The sequence below is a fragment of the Manis pentadactyla genome, chromosome 10 (genome assembly GCF_030020395.1).
Source record: "Manis pentadactyla isolate mManPen7 chromosome 10, mManPen7.hap1, whole genome shotgun sequence".
Taxonomy (NCBI): domain Eukaryota; kingdom Metazoa; phylum Chordata; class Mammalia; order Pholidota; family Manidae; genus Manis; species Manis pentadactyla.
The window spans coordinates 99,159,713-99,180,482 of NC_080028.1; the positions used below are offsets into that span (position 1 = coordinate 99,159,713).

General features: G+C 39.7%; 1 protein-coding gene across 2 annotated transcripts in view; it reads right to left on the reverse strand.

Annotated features, from left to right (window-relative positions):
* The window catches only part of EIF2AK1 (eukaryotic translation initiation factor 2 alpha kinase 1), a 34,327-nt gene extending 13,557 nt beyond the window's left edge, over positions 1 to 20,770 (reverse strand). Inside the window, exons 1-10 of one of the 2 annotated variants that reach the window (XR_008992234.1) lie at positions 20,494 to 20,770; positions 15,625 to 15,783; positions 13,020 to 13,153; positions 11,863 to 11,900; positions 11,065 to 11,164; positions 10,419 to 10,499; positions 9,647 to 9,746; positions 9,052 to 9,112; positions 8,443 to 8,770; positions 1,000 to 1,111 (exon numbers count right to left, since the gene is read on the reverse strand). Coding sequence is in view for 1 of the 2 variants with exons in the window: in XM_036897078.2 (XP_036752973.1) it covers positions 1,000 to 1,111; positions 8,443 to 8,770; positions 9,052 to 9,112; positions 9,647 to 9,746; positions 10,419 to 10,499; positions 11,065 to 11,164; positions 11,863 to 11,900; positions 13,020 to 13,153; positions 15,625 to 15,783; positions 20,494 to 20,611 (1,231 nt within the window). In the remaining variant the exon portion in view is untranslated. The remainder of the gene's footprint in view (positions 1 to 999; positions 1,112 to 8,442; positions 8,771 to 9,051; positions 9,113 to 9,646; positions 9,747 to 10,418; positions 10,500 to 11,064; positions 11,165 to 11,862; positions 11,901 to 13,019; positions 13,154 to 15,624; positions 15,784 to 20,493) is intronic. The other variant, XM_036897078.2, reaches the window with a different exon arrangement.

Genomic DNA, 20,770 nt, shown 5'->3' on the forward strand with positions numbered 1-20,770 from the left:
TACTGTAAGGTACACCTGTCATAATTAATGCACCAGTACTGACACAAGCCCACAGTCTATCTAGATTTCCCTAGGCTTTATCTAATGTTTTTCTTCTGGTCCAGGATCCCACCCAGGATACCACACTACTTTCAGCTGTCATTCTGTCTTAAGGCTTCTCTGGTCTGGGACAGTGTCTCTGACTTTTCCCATGTGTGAGGACCTTGACAGTTTTGAGAAGTACTGGTCCAGTGTTTACAGACTATCCGTCAATGGGGGATCTGCTTTTCTCATGATTAGCCTAGGGCTTGGGGTTTAGGGAGGAAGACCCCAGAGACACAATGCCCTTTTCACCACATCACGGGCACGCACTGTCAGCACGAGTCACCACTGCTGACGGTGACCTGAGTCGCTGGCTGAGGTCGCATCTGCAGGTCTCTCCACTGTGAAGTCACAGCTGTCCACCATACTCTTTTTTATTGACATCTTTTTTAGATTCCCCAGGTAGTTCTAATGCACAGCATAAGTTCAGAATCAGTTATATTTTGAAAATATTACCCAATAAAGCATTTCTAGAGGATGTGTAACTGCTGGGGAGGGAGAAGGCTCTGGATCTTGAAGGAGACAGACTTTTCACCACATATCCCTCTGCAAGGGTTTCTCCAAAGTTTCTTTACATAAAAGTATCACATTGCCAGGTTTAAAAAAATAAGTATTTAAATCTTTTCCTTAAAAAATTTTTTACAAGACCTGTTCTACCCAAAACCATTAACCTAAATTCTAGCACATTACTGCTTAAACACAATTTGTTGATATAAACTATGTATCTGTCACAGAGAAAATTAACTTCCAAATACCTATGTGTTTTTGAAAAAATGCTGAAATAAACACAACTGTTTCTTTGGTTTAAAAAAAATCATATCTCCCACTCAATCTAAAGCACCTGTACGCAGTTCCGACATTAGAACACCTGAATCTTCATTTCCCAGCCTGGCATTAACAGATACACAGGGAACTTACATGCAGACTCATCCACAGCCTCCTGGCCCCGCCAGTTTCTCTCCGTGATCCAGTCCCACAGCGAGAGTTCACACAGCTGCATCTGGATGTGCAGCATCAGGTGGTACTGCACCTACGGGGCAACACACATGGGCTGCCATCCAATAGACCGACTCACCTCACTCCCTCAGCCAACAGATACTCCCTTGCCCACTCTAGGTCCAGCACTGGGCTGAGTGCTGAGGACAGAGAAGACAAGCAAATGCCCAAGAAGCCCAAGGTCTAGTGAAGGAGACAGAGAAGTTTAATAATACTTAAAACAGTGTGTCATAATCCAAGTGGGCAGGGGTAAGAGTGCATACAACAGCAGGAGCTCTCAAATATGATGCAGAGGCATGGGGCCTGAACCTTTCTGGTCTGCTCACTACACAAATAGTTTATAAGCTAGGATCGAGTGTCAAAGAATGGCTGAACAGTCTTCCACTATTCTCTGCACACCCCGAAGTATATATAAACTCTGACTGGTTTCACAATGTACATTACTAATAACTTGTTCAAGGAATCAGTCAGCAAAAATTAAGCTCACTGTAGCCCATTCATTTAGGCATCCAGAAAAATTTTCCAAATACACTACAGAGAAACAAAGCAATTCTAATGAGAAGTCCCCCAAACTCAACTCCTTTGTGTTCAGGGAAATCTGTTCAGTTTTATGTTTCATAAAAAGCATATGAACAGGGCGGAGCCAAGATGGCGGCGTGAATGGAGCAGCGGAAATCTCCCAAAACCACATATATTTTTGAAAATACAACAAATACAACTCTTCCTAAAAAGAGAGACCAGAAGACACAGGACAACAGCCAGACTACATCCACACCTGTGAGAACCCTGCACCTCGCAAAGGGGGTAAGATACAAGCCGCGGACCAGGGGGACCCGAGCGCCCCTCCCCCCAGCTCCTGGCGGGAGGAAAGGAGTCAGCGGGGAGGGAGAGGGAGCCCAGGACTGCTAAACACCCAGGCCTAGCCATCCGCACTGGGAGTGCAGACACACAGTGTGTGCGTGGGGTGCTAGAAAATAGGGTAAGAGGACAGTAAGACCTGTGAGCGGGTCCCCACAGCCGGCACACCCCAGGATAAAGAAAAGCGAGTGCTTTTTGAAAGTCTTAAAGGGACAGGGACCCCATAGCTGGACGGAAGCGTCCCGGGACACTTAGCCCAGCAGCTGGGAATCCCGGGGAACTATGGGTGCCCTAACCTCCTGGGCAGCAGCGCAGCTCAGAGGCCCCTCATGGAGATAAACAGCCTCTCAGCCGTTTCCCCTCCAATGCAGCTCCACCACATTAGAGCATTAGCCCGAGGAAGGCCACCCCCACAGCAACCACGGAGCTAAACTCCATAGGGGCTGGGCAAGAATCAGAAGTCTGCACACAGCTGCCCAGCACAAGCCACTAGAGGTTGCTGTTCTCCCAGAAGAGGAAGGCCACAAACCAACAAGAAGGGATGTTCTCCCAGCCGTCACTTGCGCCAGCTCTGCAAACTATCTCTATCACCATGAAAAGGCAGAAGAATTTGATAGAGACCAAAATCACAACCCTTGAGAAGGAGATAGACCTAAGCAGCCTTCCTGGAAAAGAATTCAAAATAAAGGTCATAACCATGCTGACAGAGCTGCAGAGAAATATACAAGAGCTAAGGGATGACATCCAGAGGGAGATTGCAGAAATGAAATAATCTCTGGAAGGATTAATAAGCAGAATGGATAAGATGCAAGAGGCCATTGATGGAATAGAAACCAGAGAACAGGAATGCATAGAAGCTGATGCAGAGATAAAAGGAACTCCAGGAATGAAACAATATTAAGAGAACTGTGTGACCAATCCAAAAGGAACAATATCTGCATTATAGGGGTACCAGAAGAAGAAGAGAGAGAAAAAGGGATAGAAAGTGTCTTTGAAGAAATAATTGTGGAAAACTTTCCACAACTGGGGGAGGAAATAATCAATCAGACCACGGAAGTACACAGAACTCCCAACAGAAGGGACCCAAGGAGGACAACACCAAGACACATAATAATTAAAATGGCAAAAATCAAGTACAAGGACAGAGTTTTAAAGGCAGCTAGAGAGAGGAAAAAGATCACCTACAAAGGAAAACCCATCAGGCTATCATCAGACTTCTCAATAGAAACCTTACAGGCCAGAAGACAATGACATGATATATTTAATGCAATGAAACAGAAGGGCCTTGAACCAAGAATACTGTATCCACCACAATTATCATTTAAATATGAAGGAGGGATTAAACAATTCCCAGACAAGCTAAAGTTGAGGGAATTTACCTCCCACAAACCACCTGTACAGGGTACTTTAGAGGGACTGCTCTACATGGGAGCACTCCTAAGACCAAACAGATGTCACCAGAGAAAATAAAATAACAGCAAAGAAAGCAGACCAACCAAATAGTAACTAAAGGCAAAAAATAAAATCAACTACCCACAAAAGCAGTTAAAGGAAACACAAAAGAGCACAGAATAAAACAACCAACATATAAAGAATGGAGGAGGAGGAATAAGAAGGGAGAGAAATAAAGAATCACCGGACAATGTTTATAACAGCTCGATAACCGAGTTAAGTTAGACAGTAAGATACTAAAGAAGCTGACCTTGAACCTTTGGTAACCACGAATCTAAAGCCTGCAATGGCAATAAGTACATATCTTTCAATAGTCACCCTAAATGTAAATGGACTGAATGCACCAATCAAAAGACACAGAGTAATAGAATGGATAAAAAAGCAAGACCCCATCTATATACTGCTTACAAGAAACTCACCTCAAACCCAAAGACAAGGGGTGGAAAAAGATATTTCATGCAAACAACAGGGAGAAGAAAGCAGGTGTTGCAGTAGAGTATCAGACAAAATAGACTTCAAAACAAAGAAAGTAACAAGAGATAAAGAAGGACATTACATAATGATAAAGGACTCAGTCCAACAAGAGGATATAACCATTATAAACATATATGCACCCAATACAGGAGCACCAGCATATGTGAAACAAATACTAACAGAACTAAAGGAGGAAATAGAATACAATGCATTCATTTCAGGAGACTTCAACACACCACTAACCCCAAAGGATAGATCCACCAGACAGAAAATAAGGACACGGAGGCACTGAACAACACACTAGAACAGATGGACCTAATAGACATCTATAGAACTCTACATCCAAAAGCAACAGGATACACATTCTTCTCAAGTGCACATGGAACATTCTCCAGAATAGACCACATACTAGGCCACAAAAAGAGCCTCACTAAATTCCAAAAGACTGAAATCCTACCAACCAACTTTTCAGACCACAAAGGTATAAAACTAGAAATAAATTGTACAAAGAAAACAAAAAGGCTCACAAACACATGAAGGCTTAACAACATTCTCCTAAATAATCAATGGATCAATGAACAAATTAAAATAGAGATCAAGGAATATAAGGAAACAAATGACAACAACAACACAAAGCCCCAACTTCTGTAGGACGCAGTGAAAGCAGTCTTAAAAGGAAAGTATATAGCGATCCAGGCACACTTAAAGAAGGAAGAAAAATCCCAAATGAATAGTCTAACATCACAATTATTGAAACTGGAAAAAGAAGAACAAATGAGGCCTAAAGTCAGCAGAAGGAGGGACATAATAAAGATTAGAGAAGAAATAAACAAAATTGAGAAGAATAAAACAATAGAAAAAAATCAATGAAACCAAGAGCTGGTTCTTTGAGAAAATAAACAAAATAGATAAGCCTCTAGCCAAACTTATTAAGACAAAAAGAGAATCAACACACATCAACAGAATCATAAACGAGAATGGAAAAATCATGACAGACTCCACAGAAATACAAAGAGTTATTAAAGACTACTATGAAAACCTATATGCTAACAAGCTGGAAAGCCTAGAAGAAATGGACAACTTCCTAGAAAAATACAACCTTCCAAGAATGCCCAAGGAAGAAACACAAAAGTTAAACAAACCAATTACGAACAACGAAATTGAAGTGGTAATCAAAAAACTACCCAAGAACAAAACCCCCAGGCCAGATGGATTTACCTCGGAATTTTATCAGACATACAGAGAAGACATAATACCCATTCTCCTTCAAGTTTTCCAAAAAATAAAAGAGGAGGGAATACTCCCAAACTTATTCTATGAAACCAACATCACCCTAATACGAAAAACCAGGCAAAGACCCCACCAAAAAAGAAAATTACAGACCAATATCCCTGATGAATGTAGATGCAAAAATACTCAATAAAATATTAGCAAACCGAATTCAAAAATATATCAAAAGGATCATACACCACGACCAAGTGGGATTCATCCCAGGGATGCAAGGATGGTACAACATTCGAAAATCCATCAACATCATCCACCACATAAACAAAAAGGACAAAAACCACATGATCATTGCCATAGATGCTGAAAAAGCATTAGACAAAATTCAACATCCATTCATGATAAAAACTCTCAGCAAAATGGGTATAGAGGGCAAGTACTTCAACATAATAAAGGCCATATATGATAAACCCACAGCTAACATCATACTGAACAGCGAGAAGCTGAAAGCTTTTCCTCTGAAATCGGGAACAAGACAGGGATGCCCACTCTCCCCACTGTTATTTAACACAGTACAAGAGGTCCTAGCCACGGCAATTAGACAAAACAAAGAAATACAAGGAATCCAGATTGGTAAAGAAGAAGTTAAACTGTCACTATTTGCAGACGACATGATATTGTACATAAAAAACCCTAAAGACTCCACTCCAAAACTACTAGAACTGATATCGGAATACAGCAAAGTTGCAGGATACAAAATTAACACACAGAAATCTGTGGCTTTCCTATACACTAACAATGAACCAACAGAAAGAGAAATCAGGAAAACAATCCCATTCACAACTGCATCAAAAAGAATAAAATACCTAGGAATAAACCTAACCAAAGAAGTGAAAGACCTATACCCTGAAAACTATAAGACACTCTTAAGAGACAGTAAAGAGGACACTAACAAATGGAAACTCATCCCATGCTCTTGGCGAGGAAGAATTAATATCGTCAAAATGGCCATCCTGCCCAAAGCAACATACAGATTTGATGCAATCCCTATCAAATTACCAACAACATTCTTCAACAAACTGGAACAAACAGTCCAAAAATTCATATGGAAACACCAAAGACCCCGAATAGCCAAAGCAATCCTGAGAAAGAAGAATAAAGTGGGGGGGGGATCTCACTCCCCAACTTCAAGCTCTACTACAAAGCCATAGTAATCAAGACAATTTGGTACTGGCACAAGAACAGAGCCACAGACCAGTGGAACAGATGAGAGGCTCCAGACATTAACCCAGACATATATGGTCAATTAATATATGATAAAGGAGCCATGGACATACAATGGGGAAATGACAGTCTCTTCAACAGATGGTGCTGGCAAAACTGGACAGCTACATGTAAGAGAATGAAACTGGATCATTGTCTAACCCATACACAAACGTAAATACAAAATGCATCAAAGACCTGAATGTAAGTCATGAAACCATAAAACTCTTAGAAAAAAACATAGGCAAAAATCTCTTGGACATAAACATTAGCGACTTCTTCATGAACATATCTCCCAGGGCAAGGAAAACAAAAGCAAAAATGAACAAGTGGGACTTTATCAAGCTGAAAAGCTTCTGTACAGCCAAGGACACCATCAATCGAACAAAAAGCTACCCTACAGTATGGGAGAATATATTCGTAAATGACAGATCCGATAAAGGCTTGACATCCAAAATATATAAAGAGCTCATGCACCTCAAGAAACGAAAATCAAATAATCCAATTAAAAAATGGGCAGAGCTGCTGAACAGACAGTTCTCCAAAGAAATTCAGATGGCCAACAGACACATGAAAAGATGCTCCATATCACTAGTTATCAGAGAAATGCAAATTAAAACCACAATGAGATATCACCTCACACCAGTAAGGATGGCTACCATCCAAAAGGCAAACAACAACAAATGTTGGCGAGGTTGTGGAGAAAGGGGAACCCTCCTACACTGCTGGGGGGGAATGTAAGCTAGTTCAACTATTGTGGAAAGCAGTAGGAAAGTTTCTCAAAAAGCTCAAAATAGACATACCATTTGACCCAGGAATTCCACTCCTAGGAATTTACCCTAAGAATGCAGCAGCCCAGTTTGAAAAAGACAGATGCACCCCTATGTTTATCACAGCACTATTTACAATAGCCAAGAAATGGAAGCAACCTAAGTGTCCATCAGTAGATGAATGGATAAAGAAGATGTGGTACATATACACAATGGAATATTATTCAGCCATAAGAAGAAAACAAATCCTACCATTTGCAACAACATGGATGGAGCTACAGGATATTATGCTCAGTGAAATAAGCCAGGCAGAGAAAGACAAGTACCAAATGATTTCACTCATATATGGAGTATAAGAACAAAGAAAAACTGAAGGAACAAAACAGCAGCAGAATCACAGAACTGAAGAAGGGACTAACAGTTACCAAAGGGAAAGGGACTGGGGAGGATGGGTGGGAAGGGAGGGATAAAGGTGGGGAAGAAGAAAGGAGGCATTACGATTAGCATGTATAATGTGGGGGGGCACACGGAGGGTTGTGCAACAGAAAAGACAAGTAGTGATTCTACAACATCTTAGTACGCTGATGGGCAGTGACTGTAATGGGTTTGTCGGGGGGACTTGGTGAAGGGGAGAGCCTAGTAAACATGATGTTCTTCAAAAAACAAACAAACAAATAAATAAGCATATGAACAGAGCTACTATTACCGAACAATAATTAATTGTGTGTCTGTATATAAAGTTGGCATACAAAGTTTTATAATCCTAACATGTCAGATGTGTAGACCCTGTTAATGTTCAGGATTTTTTAATTCAAATTATCATGATTAGAGTCACAGGAGTCTCACCAGCGCATCAGCACAGCCATAACAAGAGTCTCCTGAAACCTGGCCTGGTCATCTCTCATCTCTCCCAAAGTCACATACCAAATATAGAAAACCTTTATGCATAAATACAATTATACGTATATTTATGTATAAATATATTTTGACAGCATATTTTGACATGATGCTAACATACAGCAGAAATAGTGTGAAGGATGCTTCTAACTCCAGGGTACATATATAGGAATACCTCAAGGACCCAGTCAGGGAAGTCAGGAGATGACTGGTAGGGGTTAACTTGGGGAAGGAGGGAACACCAAATACAGAAGCCATGTATCAGGGGATATGGAGAAGAGACAAACACAGGAGCAGAAAAGCTGGACTGGAACGAAGGTGTAAGGTGGGAAGCTGGCTGGGGAAGAGGGAAGACCACATCTCATGGTCCTCTATGTAATTCTTACGGGTAAATGTCAGACTGGTAGCTTCCAGGGAAGTTACCTACCTCTGCCTGCCCCCATGGGTTTATGTTTTCTTCTGAAGAGTCCTCAGTGGATGTGAAATTCTCTTCTAAGTCTGAATCACGCCTAAATGGGAGCTGATGCTCAACAACTGCTCTGGAAGACAAATCAGCCAAGCCATTTTCTTGGAGCAAAATGGATGATTCGAGTTCATTGGCGTCCCTTGTGACTATATTGGTGGTGTAGTTCACCAGTCGGTTATTCTGGTTTTCAATGCCAGATTCTCCTAAGGATTTTTCTTTTTCGGAGGTGACCTCAGCAAAGATAATGGATGAACTGTTACTTGCATCATTTTTAACATCGTATTCACCTCTGGAGAAAAAAAAAAACAGTAAAGATAAAAATCAAGGTAAAAAAAGATCAAAAGTAACTCAACTGCTCCTTCAAGCCTATACAAGCCTTATTGGTAAACTGCTAAAAACATGTCAGCAAATCTGTCTAGCAGCAAGATTTATTTAAAATATTGACAGGAAATATCTGAAAGGAAATAATTTAACATTTTGTAATGAAAATAAGCAAAAAGACAAAGGCAGCCCAATTCAGGTGACAACAGAGTATATCTAATCCGCTAAAAGTAACACCAGTCCACATACCTGTCATCATCCTGGACAGATATCACTTCCAGAGATGGCAACTGAGTAGGAATTTTATCTCCTGAAGAAAAACAAAACAAATCTTCAAGCAACCTACTTTCTATTTTACAGTCAAAGGCAGAGCTAAAATGTACAGATAATACCAAGTGAGACTACAAGTCTAAAAATGTCACGACCTTCTGGCAAAATACAACCCAAGCTTATTCAAATGACTGCACGTTTTAGGAACTACAAAAACAGAGTTGTTCCACTATACCTGGGGTCAGCAAACTTTCTGTAGTGGACCAGATAGTCAATATTTTAGGTTCTGCAGGCCCTATGGACTCTGCTGCAACCACTCAATTCTACCGATGTCATACAGAAGCAGCCACAGACAATACACAAATGAATGAGCCTGTGTTCTAATAAACTTTACTGACTTTGAAATGTGAATTTCATATAATTTCCACATATTTTTCTTTTTATTCCTTTTAACTATTTAAAAACTAAAATAAAAAAATTATCAGCTTGTGGGATGCACAAAAATAGGGGTAGGCCAGATTTGGCCCATGGGCCAAGGTCTACCAACCCTTCCACTGTGTCTAAAACTACTTACCTTGGCTTTGGGTCACATGAACATGTTCTATCCAAGCAGTGTGATAGCCTACAATATTCGGGTGCTGAAACCCCGCCAGCACCTTCACTTCCCGTAGCACCTGAAGAAGGACATACTGAGATCTGGCTGTTACTGACAATTTGTTAAATGTTCATGGTATCAAATACTATTTGTTCCAGAGCAAAGCAACAAAAACCCCTCTGTACAAGGAATCTAAACTATGCTTTAAAAGAATGGGAATATTTTTGTGAGAGACAAATGGAACTGTTATAGCCATTTATAACCAAGTAACTTACATGAGTATCAATAGCACTTTATACTTTTCACAGCTCACATAATCCTTCTCTCTTGATTCTTACAATTCAGTTCAGTCCTTTAAGGTAAATAAAACCACTATTGTCACCACTCTTTCAATTTTCAAGGGCAGGGGATGGAAGTGGCATAGAGGAGTAGGCCCATACAGCATGTCAGGGAGAAGACTGAAACCTGAAGTGAGCTCGTGATTTTTCATGATGAGCTGTATTATATATGAATAATTTAGTTAAAAAATTAATTTCCCCGGAAATGACCCTGAAAATGTGGCCAATCTGAAATGACTACAGGAAGTTAAGACACAAAAATTTAGTTTTGATTGTTAACTGTAACCCATTCTTAGTAAACTGGCAATCCATACCCACCTAGTATTTGCAAATATACAACACACACAGTAACTTTCGAAAGGACCTAAATAAATACCCAACTATTAAAAAGAAGTGAATCTTAAAAATCTTACCTTCATGCAATCCGTTTTAGTTGCACCCTTAATCAGGATTTTTTTAATTGCATAATACTGACCATCTAATTTATTCCTGACCTAGAAAGTAGAGGAGGAGACAAAACATATTGTGTCATTAAATTCCAGCTGAATTTTTAAAAAAGTTCTTTAACCTGATTAGACAATCCAAACTAGCCAAAGAGATAAAATTAAAGACATGCATTCTCTTCACTATGTTCAGGCAAGTTGCCTACAGTCAGCTAACTAGATGCTTTTCAAACTGCAGAGTCCAGTTCCTAGAAGCTCTGTGTCTCAAGAATGGGAATGTTAGCAAAAGGGCTATCTATATAAGGCCTGAAACACAGTAGCACTGCTTTTTTCACTAACACACAGTTTTAATAAAAATTAGCTATTTTTATTAAATTAGCTATTTTTAATAAAAAATAGACCAAAACCTCAGTTTGCAGAATCCACCTAAGGCCACCATATGGTCAGGAAAAACTTAAACCTGCCCCCTTCCCTGTAAATCACAAATCTTAATGAAAAGTAAATATATATCATTTCTAGGAATTTTCTTTTGAGCACTTTAAATAATACTAATGAAAACTTCTCAAAATACATTTATTCAGAGTAGTATGTCAAAACGAGAATGTGGACTACCAACCCTGTACACTCTTCCATATCCGCCTTTTCCTAAGATGGCAAGCTCTTCAAATTCATTTAAGTAACGTGAAGTTTGCGCTTCAAAGGCTACTTCCCTTGATCTAAAAGGTAAATACAAATAAGCAATTAATATTAAGAACCAAAACGTCTAGGATATTTCAGGTTCACAGTATTACTAACCTGCCAAATCTTGTTTATCACTAAGTTGTGATAACTTGGAAAGGATGAGCTAATGTGAAAGTTACATTCTCTATGAAGAAAATATTTGCTGAGCCAATGGACAGTGTAATAAAGACAGCAAGGGGGCTTTAGTCTCAGTATTTTTCCAGTGATCTCTATTCCAATTAGAAATCATCTTCAATGTTTTAAAGCAAGAATCCTAAGGACGATTAACAGGCAGCAACTGATTAGCTGAGCTCAGTAATGAATTTACTTAAGTTTCTTAATGGTCCATACTATATACAGATTTTCACCTAGCATTTCCTACATAGAGCCAAAATTCAATGATGTTCCTCAGGCAGACACTGAGTATCATGGTTCTGAATTAAAGGTGGGGCTTAGGGAAACCACACAGAATAAGGCGGCAGGAAAAAGGGATCAAAGAGAAGGGAATGACAAGTAGGGCAAATCCTGGAGCAGTAATTAACTGCTGAGAGAACAAAGGTTTTAATTTTCATAAACTACCCTAACTACATTATTTTTTAACCCTAACACTGAATTTCTGATTAATTCAGGATTAACTATCAAGGCTGATGTCTTTGGGATAGTTTACTGTCTGCACAATCACAAAAGTACTTACCTGATCTTTTGGATATGAGAATTATCCTCACAAGGATCCTAAAATCAAAAACATTATTTTTCAAAGCATTTTTTAAATGTCATGGAATAAAGAATCTATCAAAACTCAATGTCACATTAATAGTCCCAGATGCTTAAATATTTGGGGAAAAAAAGTTTGCAGAATGCTGTTTCAATATTACCTAAGAGTTTACAATTGATAATACTGCTCTCTTAACCAAAAGATCACTGCTAAAAGAGTATTTTTACTATGTACTGATGAAGGAGCTCAAGCAAATGTTAGCTTTATCCCCCAAATACATGCAGAAACTGATGACTTCTCTCATGTTCACTGGTACCACCCATTCCAAGCCACCCTCACCTCCTGCCTACAGGGTTGTACCTGTCACCACCTGTCTTCCTGCTTCTGCCCTGGATGTTCTTAGCAAAGCAGTTGGTGTGACCCCATTACAGTATAAGTCAAGTATGCCATTCCTCGGCTCAAAATCCTGCTTCCCATTTTACTCTGAGTAAAAATCAGACATAAAATGGTCTCCAGATGTTAATCCATCTCTCCTTCTCACTTCCTTCCTTGCCCCCCTAACTCTGATTTACCTTCCCCCTTCCTTACTCCAGCCATACAGTTGCCCGTGAGTTTCCAATATATGCCAAGCACACTGGTACCTCGCAAACTACTGTTGCTCTGCCTGGAATTCTTGCCCTCCAGATACCCAAAGGCTCCTTCTCTCAACTTTAGCTCCTGAACTTAAGTAGCACTGTCTCAGGGAGGCCCACCCTGGCCACCCCACATAAAACTTACACAATTTCTAAGCCTCCTCACTGCTTTATATCTCTCCTTAACACTTATCACCATCTAACACTCCATCCATTTTTATATATTTTCATTTTTCTACTGCTTATTGCCCCATCAGAACATAAGTCTCACGAGGGCAGGGATTTGAGTCTACTTTGTTTACTGCTTGAACACCAGCACCTACAAGAGAGCTTAACACTTAGCAGTCATTGAATAAACAAATTAAAAGCTGACATTTTTATAAACCTGTATTATAATCTGGATTTCATAATGCCTTAAAACTTTAAAAGTAATTAATAATAAAGTTCTCTTGAAATTCCAATGTTTTTGTCATACATAAAGTGCTTCAGTATTTCAGTACTTACCTGGCGAACTCTCTCCTTAGCTGACCTCATTAAATGAGTGATGGCTCTATTGTGATGCAGCCTCAGCGAGCTAAACTCATCACTACACGTGAATGAAGACAGCAGGCCCATTTTGGTAAAGGTCTGACAAAGTACTAAAAAAAGGATATGGAAACCTATTATTAGAAAGGCCATGGATAAACAGCATTATTCAAGAGTACACAGAGAATGAATTAATAGCAGTCTCTACTGAAAGAAACCTCCATAAGAAAAAAGTAATGTTTATACACATGTTCCAACTTGGGAATTGATTCTCTAAGAGAGAAGAAACATTGGCACACTTGCTGATCAGGAGCACATGTATAATTACTTATCTGATACTCAATAATCATCTTCCATGCCTGGTCCATCAGTGATGTACTAAGCTTTGCTTTTTGAAAAGCCAAGAAAACTGTGTAAACATAGTCGTCTCCTGACCTCCAAAAACACTGCACTTTGCTGACCGGCAATGGTAAGAACAAAGGCAGGCATGGGAACAAATGATTACAATTGACAACAAAAGCGATTACTAATTATTGTTTTCCATTACTGACTACCTTTAACCAACAGACCAAGAGCACATATGAGATGTGGGTACAGACCAGCTACAAGGGGGAAAGTCAAGTCTGAAGTCACAATACCAGGCTCCTCAGACAAATGTTTCTGTGTTAAGTGCTTGGCTTTTACTCATTCAAGGAATACAGAGACCACAGAACATATTCTTTCTCTATGTAAAACTCTCCATTTAGGTTATCAACTAACTGAATCACATCACAAACTCTTAAATATACTTTAAAAGTTCAGTCATCTAAAAAGGAATTCAAAAAGATCTTAAAATTAGCAAGAGTCACAGGTTTGCTTGAGTTAGGAGCAAGATTACTATATTAAAATCATTATAATCTGCTTTTCTACACAATGAACCCAACACAATAATTCCCAGCTACCAATGCTTTGGAACCTACACAACACCCCCTTTTTACAACCCACCTTCCCACTACACATCCAGGAAAATATTAAGTATACACTGGTACAAATATATTTAGTTTTTCATGTCCCATCAAGCTCATCAAAATGATAACCTACCTTTAACTAAAGACACTACATTCTAAGATCACATAAAGGTATCACCAAGTTTGAGGATTTCTAACACCAAACAAAACTTGGGACTTTTTTGGTAGAAAAGAGCCTTAGACTCTGTGGTTGGAGCTACTACAGAGACCACAATGGTCTCATTGAGCTGGGCCAGACACCTCATGATCTATAATTCTGCTCGTTTCTGTGCTCATATTCTCCAACAGCAGGAATAACAAGTATTTTCAACAACTGTAGTACAATAATACATTTGGTCTGTCTCTGGATCATGGCACACAGCTCTTAAACTTTTGTCATTTCCAAAGTGCTGGGGGTGCAAAGAGCTCTTTTGCTCTAATATTTGATCTTTGACCTCAGTTGCTGACACAAGAGCTTCTCAGACCCTTGGAATCACCAGCAACAAGTGTCTTTTTGTATGCTAATGAGCCAGCTAACTGGTGGCTGGGATCCCCCAGATACTTCAAGGTTGGGGCTGGTCCTAAGAAAGACCCAGCCAATGGTTAGCTAGAACTCAGGTCCACCTCCCACCCCATTCTCCAGGGAGGGGAGAAGGGCTGGAGATTGGGTTAATAATCATGCCAACATGATGAAGCCTCCATAAAAATCCCTTAAGTACAGGGTACAGAGAGCCTTTGGGTGAACATATCCTCATGCAGGGAAGGTGGTACACCCAACCTCATGGAGACAGAGCTCCTGCACTCTGAACCTGTACCAGACCTCACCCTGTGTGCCTCTTCATCTGGCTGTTCACCTCTATATGTTTTCGCAGCCTTTACTATTTAAAACACTGGTAAGCAAAAGGGTCTCCCTGAGTACTGTGAGCTGTACAGCAAATTCTCAAACCTAGGAGAAGTGGAAACCCCAATTCATAGCCAAGTTGGACACAACTGTGGGTAACCTGAGGAACCTGGGGATCCACCGCTTGCAACTGTCATCTGACATGAGGGCAATCTTGGGGGGCTGAGCCCTTAACCTGTGGAATCTGACACTAACTCCAGGTACAGTGTCAGAATTGATTTGAATTATAGGACACCTGCTGGTGTCAGAGAACTGGTTGGTGTAGGAAAAAGAAAAAAACCCACAGAGTTGGTGTCAGAAGTATTCAGTGTACAGAGGAAAAGTTTCCTATTCAACAATACAACATAATGCTGTTCCAGTGTTCTGATCAAGAACTGGTTCATAATGAATGTCTGTGATGTTTGTCACACATGTTCAAAAATTACATGAATTCTCACATTACAGATACCAAAGAACTCTTTTACTTATTTAAATACACACAATTTCATGCGTTATTAATCTTTTGGGGCCCCCAGTGATTTTATTCCTAAGTAACTGCCCAAAGGAAAATAAAAAATAATGAATTTAAGAAATATAAACTATTAATACTTATCTCAAAGGTTTATAGACAAACTGCTTCTCAGACCCAGAGCATAAAATATTATAGTATTTTTTCAAGTCTTTAATCTTTTAGCAAGATTAGTTTATTTTTACTAACATTTAAACACTTGTCTTGAATGAAGTGGGTTTGGCTCATGCACATGGCTCAAGTGTTCCAGCAGAGAAACGAGCAGTAGTTGGTTTGCAACAGCAAAAGGGAATGTCGGCTGCTGCAGGGGTCCTTTTAACACCTGGAGTTCTGCTGGAACATCAGATTCTAAAAGTAAAAAACGGAAAAAATGTTAATGAATGGTAAACACATCTCATAATGACAAGGCAGCATGTTCTAATTAATGAACCACAAACTATTTAAATTTAAAGAAATAAGAAAAAACAGTAGTTCAATGGGGTTAATCAAGACAGATTTTCCATAATGGAGTTGAATTCTGGAAGTTGGAAGACTAGCAAAAAGATGCCAGGGCGGGAAGGGAAAAAGTTTGGGTAGTAATGATATGCACAAAGGTAGAAATAAATGAATGAATTAATAAATATTCAAGCAAGCTGGAATAGGATCTTCCTTCCACCAAGAGGATGGCCTAGGCCCAGGCATAAAGAAAGAAGTTTGGCAGAGGAAGAATAGAAACTACTCTGAGCACATGCTCTGTGTGTACCAGTGGTTTTACAAGCACAATCCCATTTAATCCTCACAGAACAGCAAAACGTAAGTGTTCCCATTTTACAGGTGAGGACACTGACCTCAGAGAGAGGTTAAGGAATGAGTAAGCAGGCAGAGGACCTGGCACTTAATGCTGAAGGTCTTAAGTTCCCGCTGTTTACTTAATACATTATTGAGCAGGCCAAAAACATAATGAAGGAAAGATCTTTGAGGAAACTATTCTAGAAACATGTAATAAATAACTTGGAAGGAGGCATGTAACAGTCAACAAGAAGTTAGGGTGAGCCTAGTGAAGGAGGTGACAGAAACGTGGAGGAAGGAAGAGGTGCCACAGAGATCAAGAAAGAAATGGATTGGCAGGATTTAAAACACTAGGAATGGGAGGATGGAGGTGTTAAGGAGTGTGAAAACTGGTAAGAGGGGATATTAGAGGGAAGATGAGACACTTCAAAATCAGAGCTGTTGACCCTTTCATCTGGAAATGCCCTGCAGAAACAGGAGCCGAATATCCTACACCTGCTAAAATCAATCCCATTTTGAACATTCTGTCCTCTATAAACTACTAAAGGTCTGGGAAAAAACAAAATGTATAAATCTAGACTTCATTTACAAATTTCCTCTCTGACCTCCAGGTGGCAAAAAAAGGACCAGCATGCATACAGATGTGCTATTCATTTTCATGAATACTTACTGTCTGGGTATGGGAAGGAAAAAGAATGAAAAATGTGACCATATAAAAAATTCTCTATGTAAAGATAATCTTAAAGTTAAAATACAAACCACAAGTTCAGATACAGTACTTATATCTGTACTACACAGGACAAAAAAAAAATAAAGTGTATATAAAGCTCTTCTAAGCTGTTAAGAAAATGCAGCACAATTAAAATACAAATATGTTTAATGTAACTAGTAACTAATGACATACATATTAAAATAACTACGGTACCAGAGTTCACCATGAGATTGGTAACTAACGTAAGGCCTAGACAATACCTGGTATTGCTAGGCACAGAGAAAGGCAGACAACTTCACACACAAGGAAGGCAACTTCTGGCAATACATCATAGACCTTAAGATGTGCAAGCCTTGGACCCAGTCCTTCTACTTTTGGAAATTTATACCAAGGAAGTAACTAAACAAAGCACAACACATATGTGTGTACAACATGTTCAGGGTAACACCATTCAGAATACTGGAAAATTGTTAGGTAAATTAGAGACGTAATAGAATACTAGGATGGTGTATAGAAAGGAATCATAAACAATCCATTATTAAAGAAGCAGGCTAAAAAACAGTAAAACTAATGAGGGTGAGGTGAGACAGATGCAAACCAACATCACCTGTCTGGCCATCATTTTAGCAAAGCGTATCGAAACATTTTTTTTTAATGTATTTCTTTGATCCAACAAATCCTATTTCTAGAAATCTAAAGAAATAATCAGATACTAACAAAGACTATGTATATAGATGTCAAACCCATTATTATTCCTAGAGGTTAAAAAAGACAAACCTATTTTCCAACAACTGAACAAAGACTAAATGGTAGCACAAAATGTGACCAACGTAAAATAATGCTTTTAAAGGCTAATTTATCACAACAAAATGCTAACATAATGTCACATTTTAAAAGCAGAACATAAAGTATTTATCATACCACAGCTTGAACAACTCAGGGGTTAGGGGTACCAACCCTGCCCCCACCCCAGCCCCACTGGCATTTAACTTTCAACTCTCCAAAAACTTAAGTACAAATGGCCTATTGCTAACCTGAAGCCTTACTGATAATACAGTCCAATAATACTTACTTTATATGTTATATGTATTACATACCGTGTTCTTACAATAAGCTAGAGAAAAGAGTTTTTTTCAAATTGTCACAAATCTCAAAAAAATTTTCCAATACATTTATTGAAAAAAATCCACATGTAAGTGGACCCGTGCAATTCAAACCCATGTATTGTTCAAGGGTTAACTGCACGATAACAATTTTAAAATATATTTCTTTTACAACGATATATATACAAACAGAATGAAAAGCCAAAACAGATAAAGTCTCTGCTCCCTTTATTTTCAATTATATACATATATATATATCCAGAGAATTTGTAAAAGGAATGAAATTGCAGTGAACATGCTGTTTTATAGTTTGCCTGTTTAATCCTTAGTATCTGCAGGCATCTAGCTGGCACACAGCAGCTCTCACCAAATTTTTTAAAAACAAATACATCAAATTGTTAGCAGTGAGTCCTCCTCTAGAATGTGAGTACAGGTAACTTTGCCCTTTTCCCTTTACTCCTTTAAGTTTTTGTGACTTTCTCTAAATTTTTATCTTATCTGGACAAAATCAGATAGAAATCTTTAATCTGTCCATGCTACCTTTCTTTGACAAATAGTTTTAAATGCAAAATGCATCATTTAACTTGTCTCTAGTTATGTAGACAAGATTAAATCCAGGTGATGAGAGTATAGTTTATTTAATTTTCTTCATCAGGTTTTTCTATATTTTCAACATACTCTTTTTAATGTGAAAAAATTTTTTTCTTAAATATACTCGTGTTAACAGTGGTGAGATTATGGTTCAAAGGGTCTTCTACTTCTTTCTCTCATATTTTCCTGCTTTTTAATAAGAAAAAAACAAAAACAGAAGAAATGGTTTGTTCAGTGGAGTCAAATGAACCTCATCAAAAAAACGACAACTTTAAAAAGACCAATGGACAAATACCTACGTGAGGGGAGGAGCAAAACTCAACGGAAATGAAGGCTGAAGTGAAGGTTTCCCATTTCGCAGCTCTGATTAAGAGTAGAAGAGGAGCGCGGCCAAAAGGAAAGATGAGGTTAAGCCCTCTCATCAAAGTGTAGGAAATCTGATACAGATCCTACGTGATAGAAAGTTCCAAACTTCTGCCAAGTAGGAGCGTAGACAAACAGAAAAGGGATCAGTTAAATCAACCTCCTCTGGCAAGTACAGTCCCAACAGTCCCTTAGTAAATGAAACAGGAACCTGGAGGATTATTCTGGGGCAAAAATTATGAAAAATTCATGTCAGATGAAAAAAGAAAAACTAAATGAGTCTGACAAGGGACTTACTGTTTGCCCCCCTTCCAAAGTATGCTCACGCACAGGAAAACAAACAAACAAACATACAGTAACTTTGATCAAAGGCTGGTGCACTCAATAAACTGCTGCAGAACACGGGTTTCAGGGTTACATCTAGGTTTTGAATTTTCTAACTCACTGTGTGGCCTCCTCACACCATACAACCTTCAATCATTTAACTATTCTGTCTTTACATCTATTAAAAATGCAACTACATTTTTCGCCTAAAAAGATAAACTACATCTGGATATTCTGAGCCTCTTTGGAAGAAAAGGCAGTATGTAAACACAGTATTATTGGTAACCTTGAAGGAAATTTTTCCAACCTTATCTAAGATCACTCCCTTTAAAAATAATCTTCGGTTTGCAGCAAACCTTATCACAGTGTTACAGAAAAGACAGGCTGCCAGTTTACAGCTGAGGCTTTTCCTATGACATAACACTTTACGAATTTTTGAGCTCCTATTAATATACCACCTTATATGTGAAAAAGATCAGTTTGTCCATTAACAAATAGTTATGTTACAACTGTCCTCTGCTAATGGCCTACTTAAATTACCACCACAGTCTGCTTCTGCCTCCCTCTGGGTCAAGAATTACAGTTATTATTAGAGATAATAATCGAAAAACTTAAGGAGTAAGTTTTGACTCGCTTTATGTTGAATAACTTGACTGACCGCCACATCTCGTAGTAACCAAAAGCCTCAAAAAAATCTGGGCATTTTATTTTTTTTTACGCCGAAGGGGCTGATTTCCATACTGCCTCACTACGAGAAATCTTTACCCAATCAGTGAAGCAAAACACAGTAGAAGCTACAAATTAAAACTCTTATTCTGCTATAGGGTTTGCAGAGTCCGGTCCTTCCAGTTTATAAAGCTCATCCGCATCGCCTGACAAAACGACAGGGCTTTTGGGAACTGGACTGCAGCCTGAGGGGAAGTCTTAGCACGTCCCAAATCCACAGTCTGCAGAATGGAAACCCAGAAACTGCAACGTAAACAAGGGAGCGGGTCGCAGACACTCATTTCATTAAGATTTGTCGTACGCGGGCCGCCTGCCAGCCGCCCCCCGCGCTGCACCGCTAGGCCGCGGGATCCAGCCCGGATCCAGCCGGATAAGCCCTGGCGCTGTGCGAATCTCGCGGCTGCCCCGTCCGCCCGGGAATGAGGTGGACGGGGCAAGACGAGGGCCGCCACGGCCCTCCAGGTGTCTCACCGTCATACTTGGGATCCGAGCTACCGGCCGGGAAGTCGATGGCAGGCGGCGCCGGCAAAGGCCCAGCCGCGGCGCCCTCCGCCTCCCGCTCTCGAGCACGGGAGGTGCCCCCTAGCATGGCTCGCCGCGCGCTGGCGGCACCCCAGCCCGCCCGCCAGCCAGCTCAGCACGGCTTCGCTCTACAACCGCGGCGCTCGCCACCAGACCCGAAGTAGCGCCTCGCGAGGCGGAAGATCAAGCCCGGACTCCAACGCGCCTTTCGAGGGCGTGACCTGCT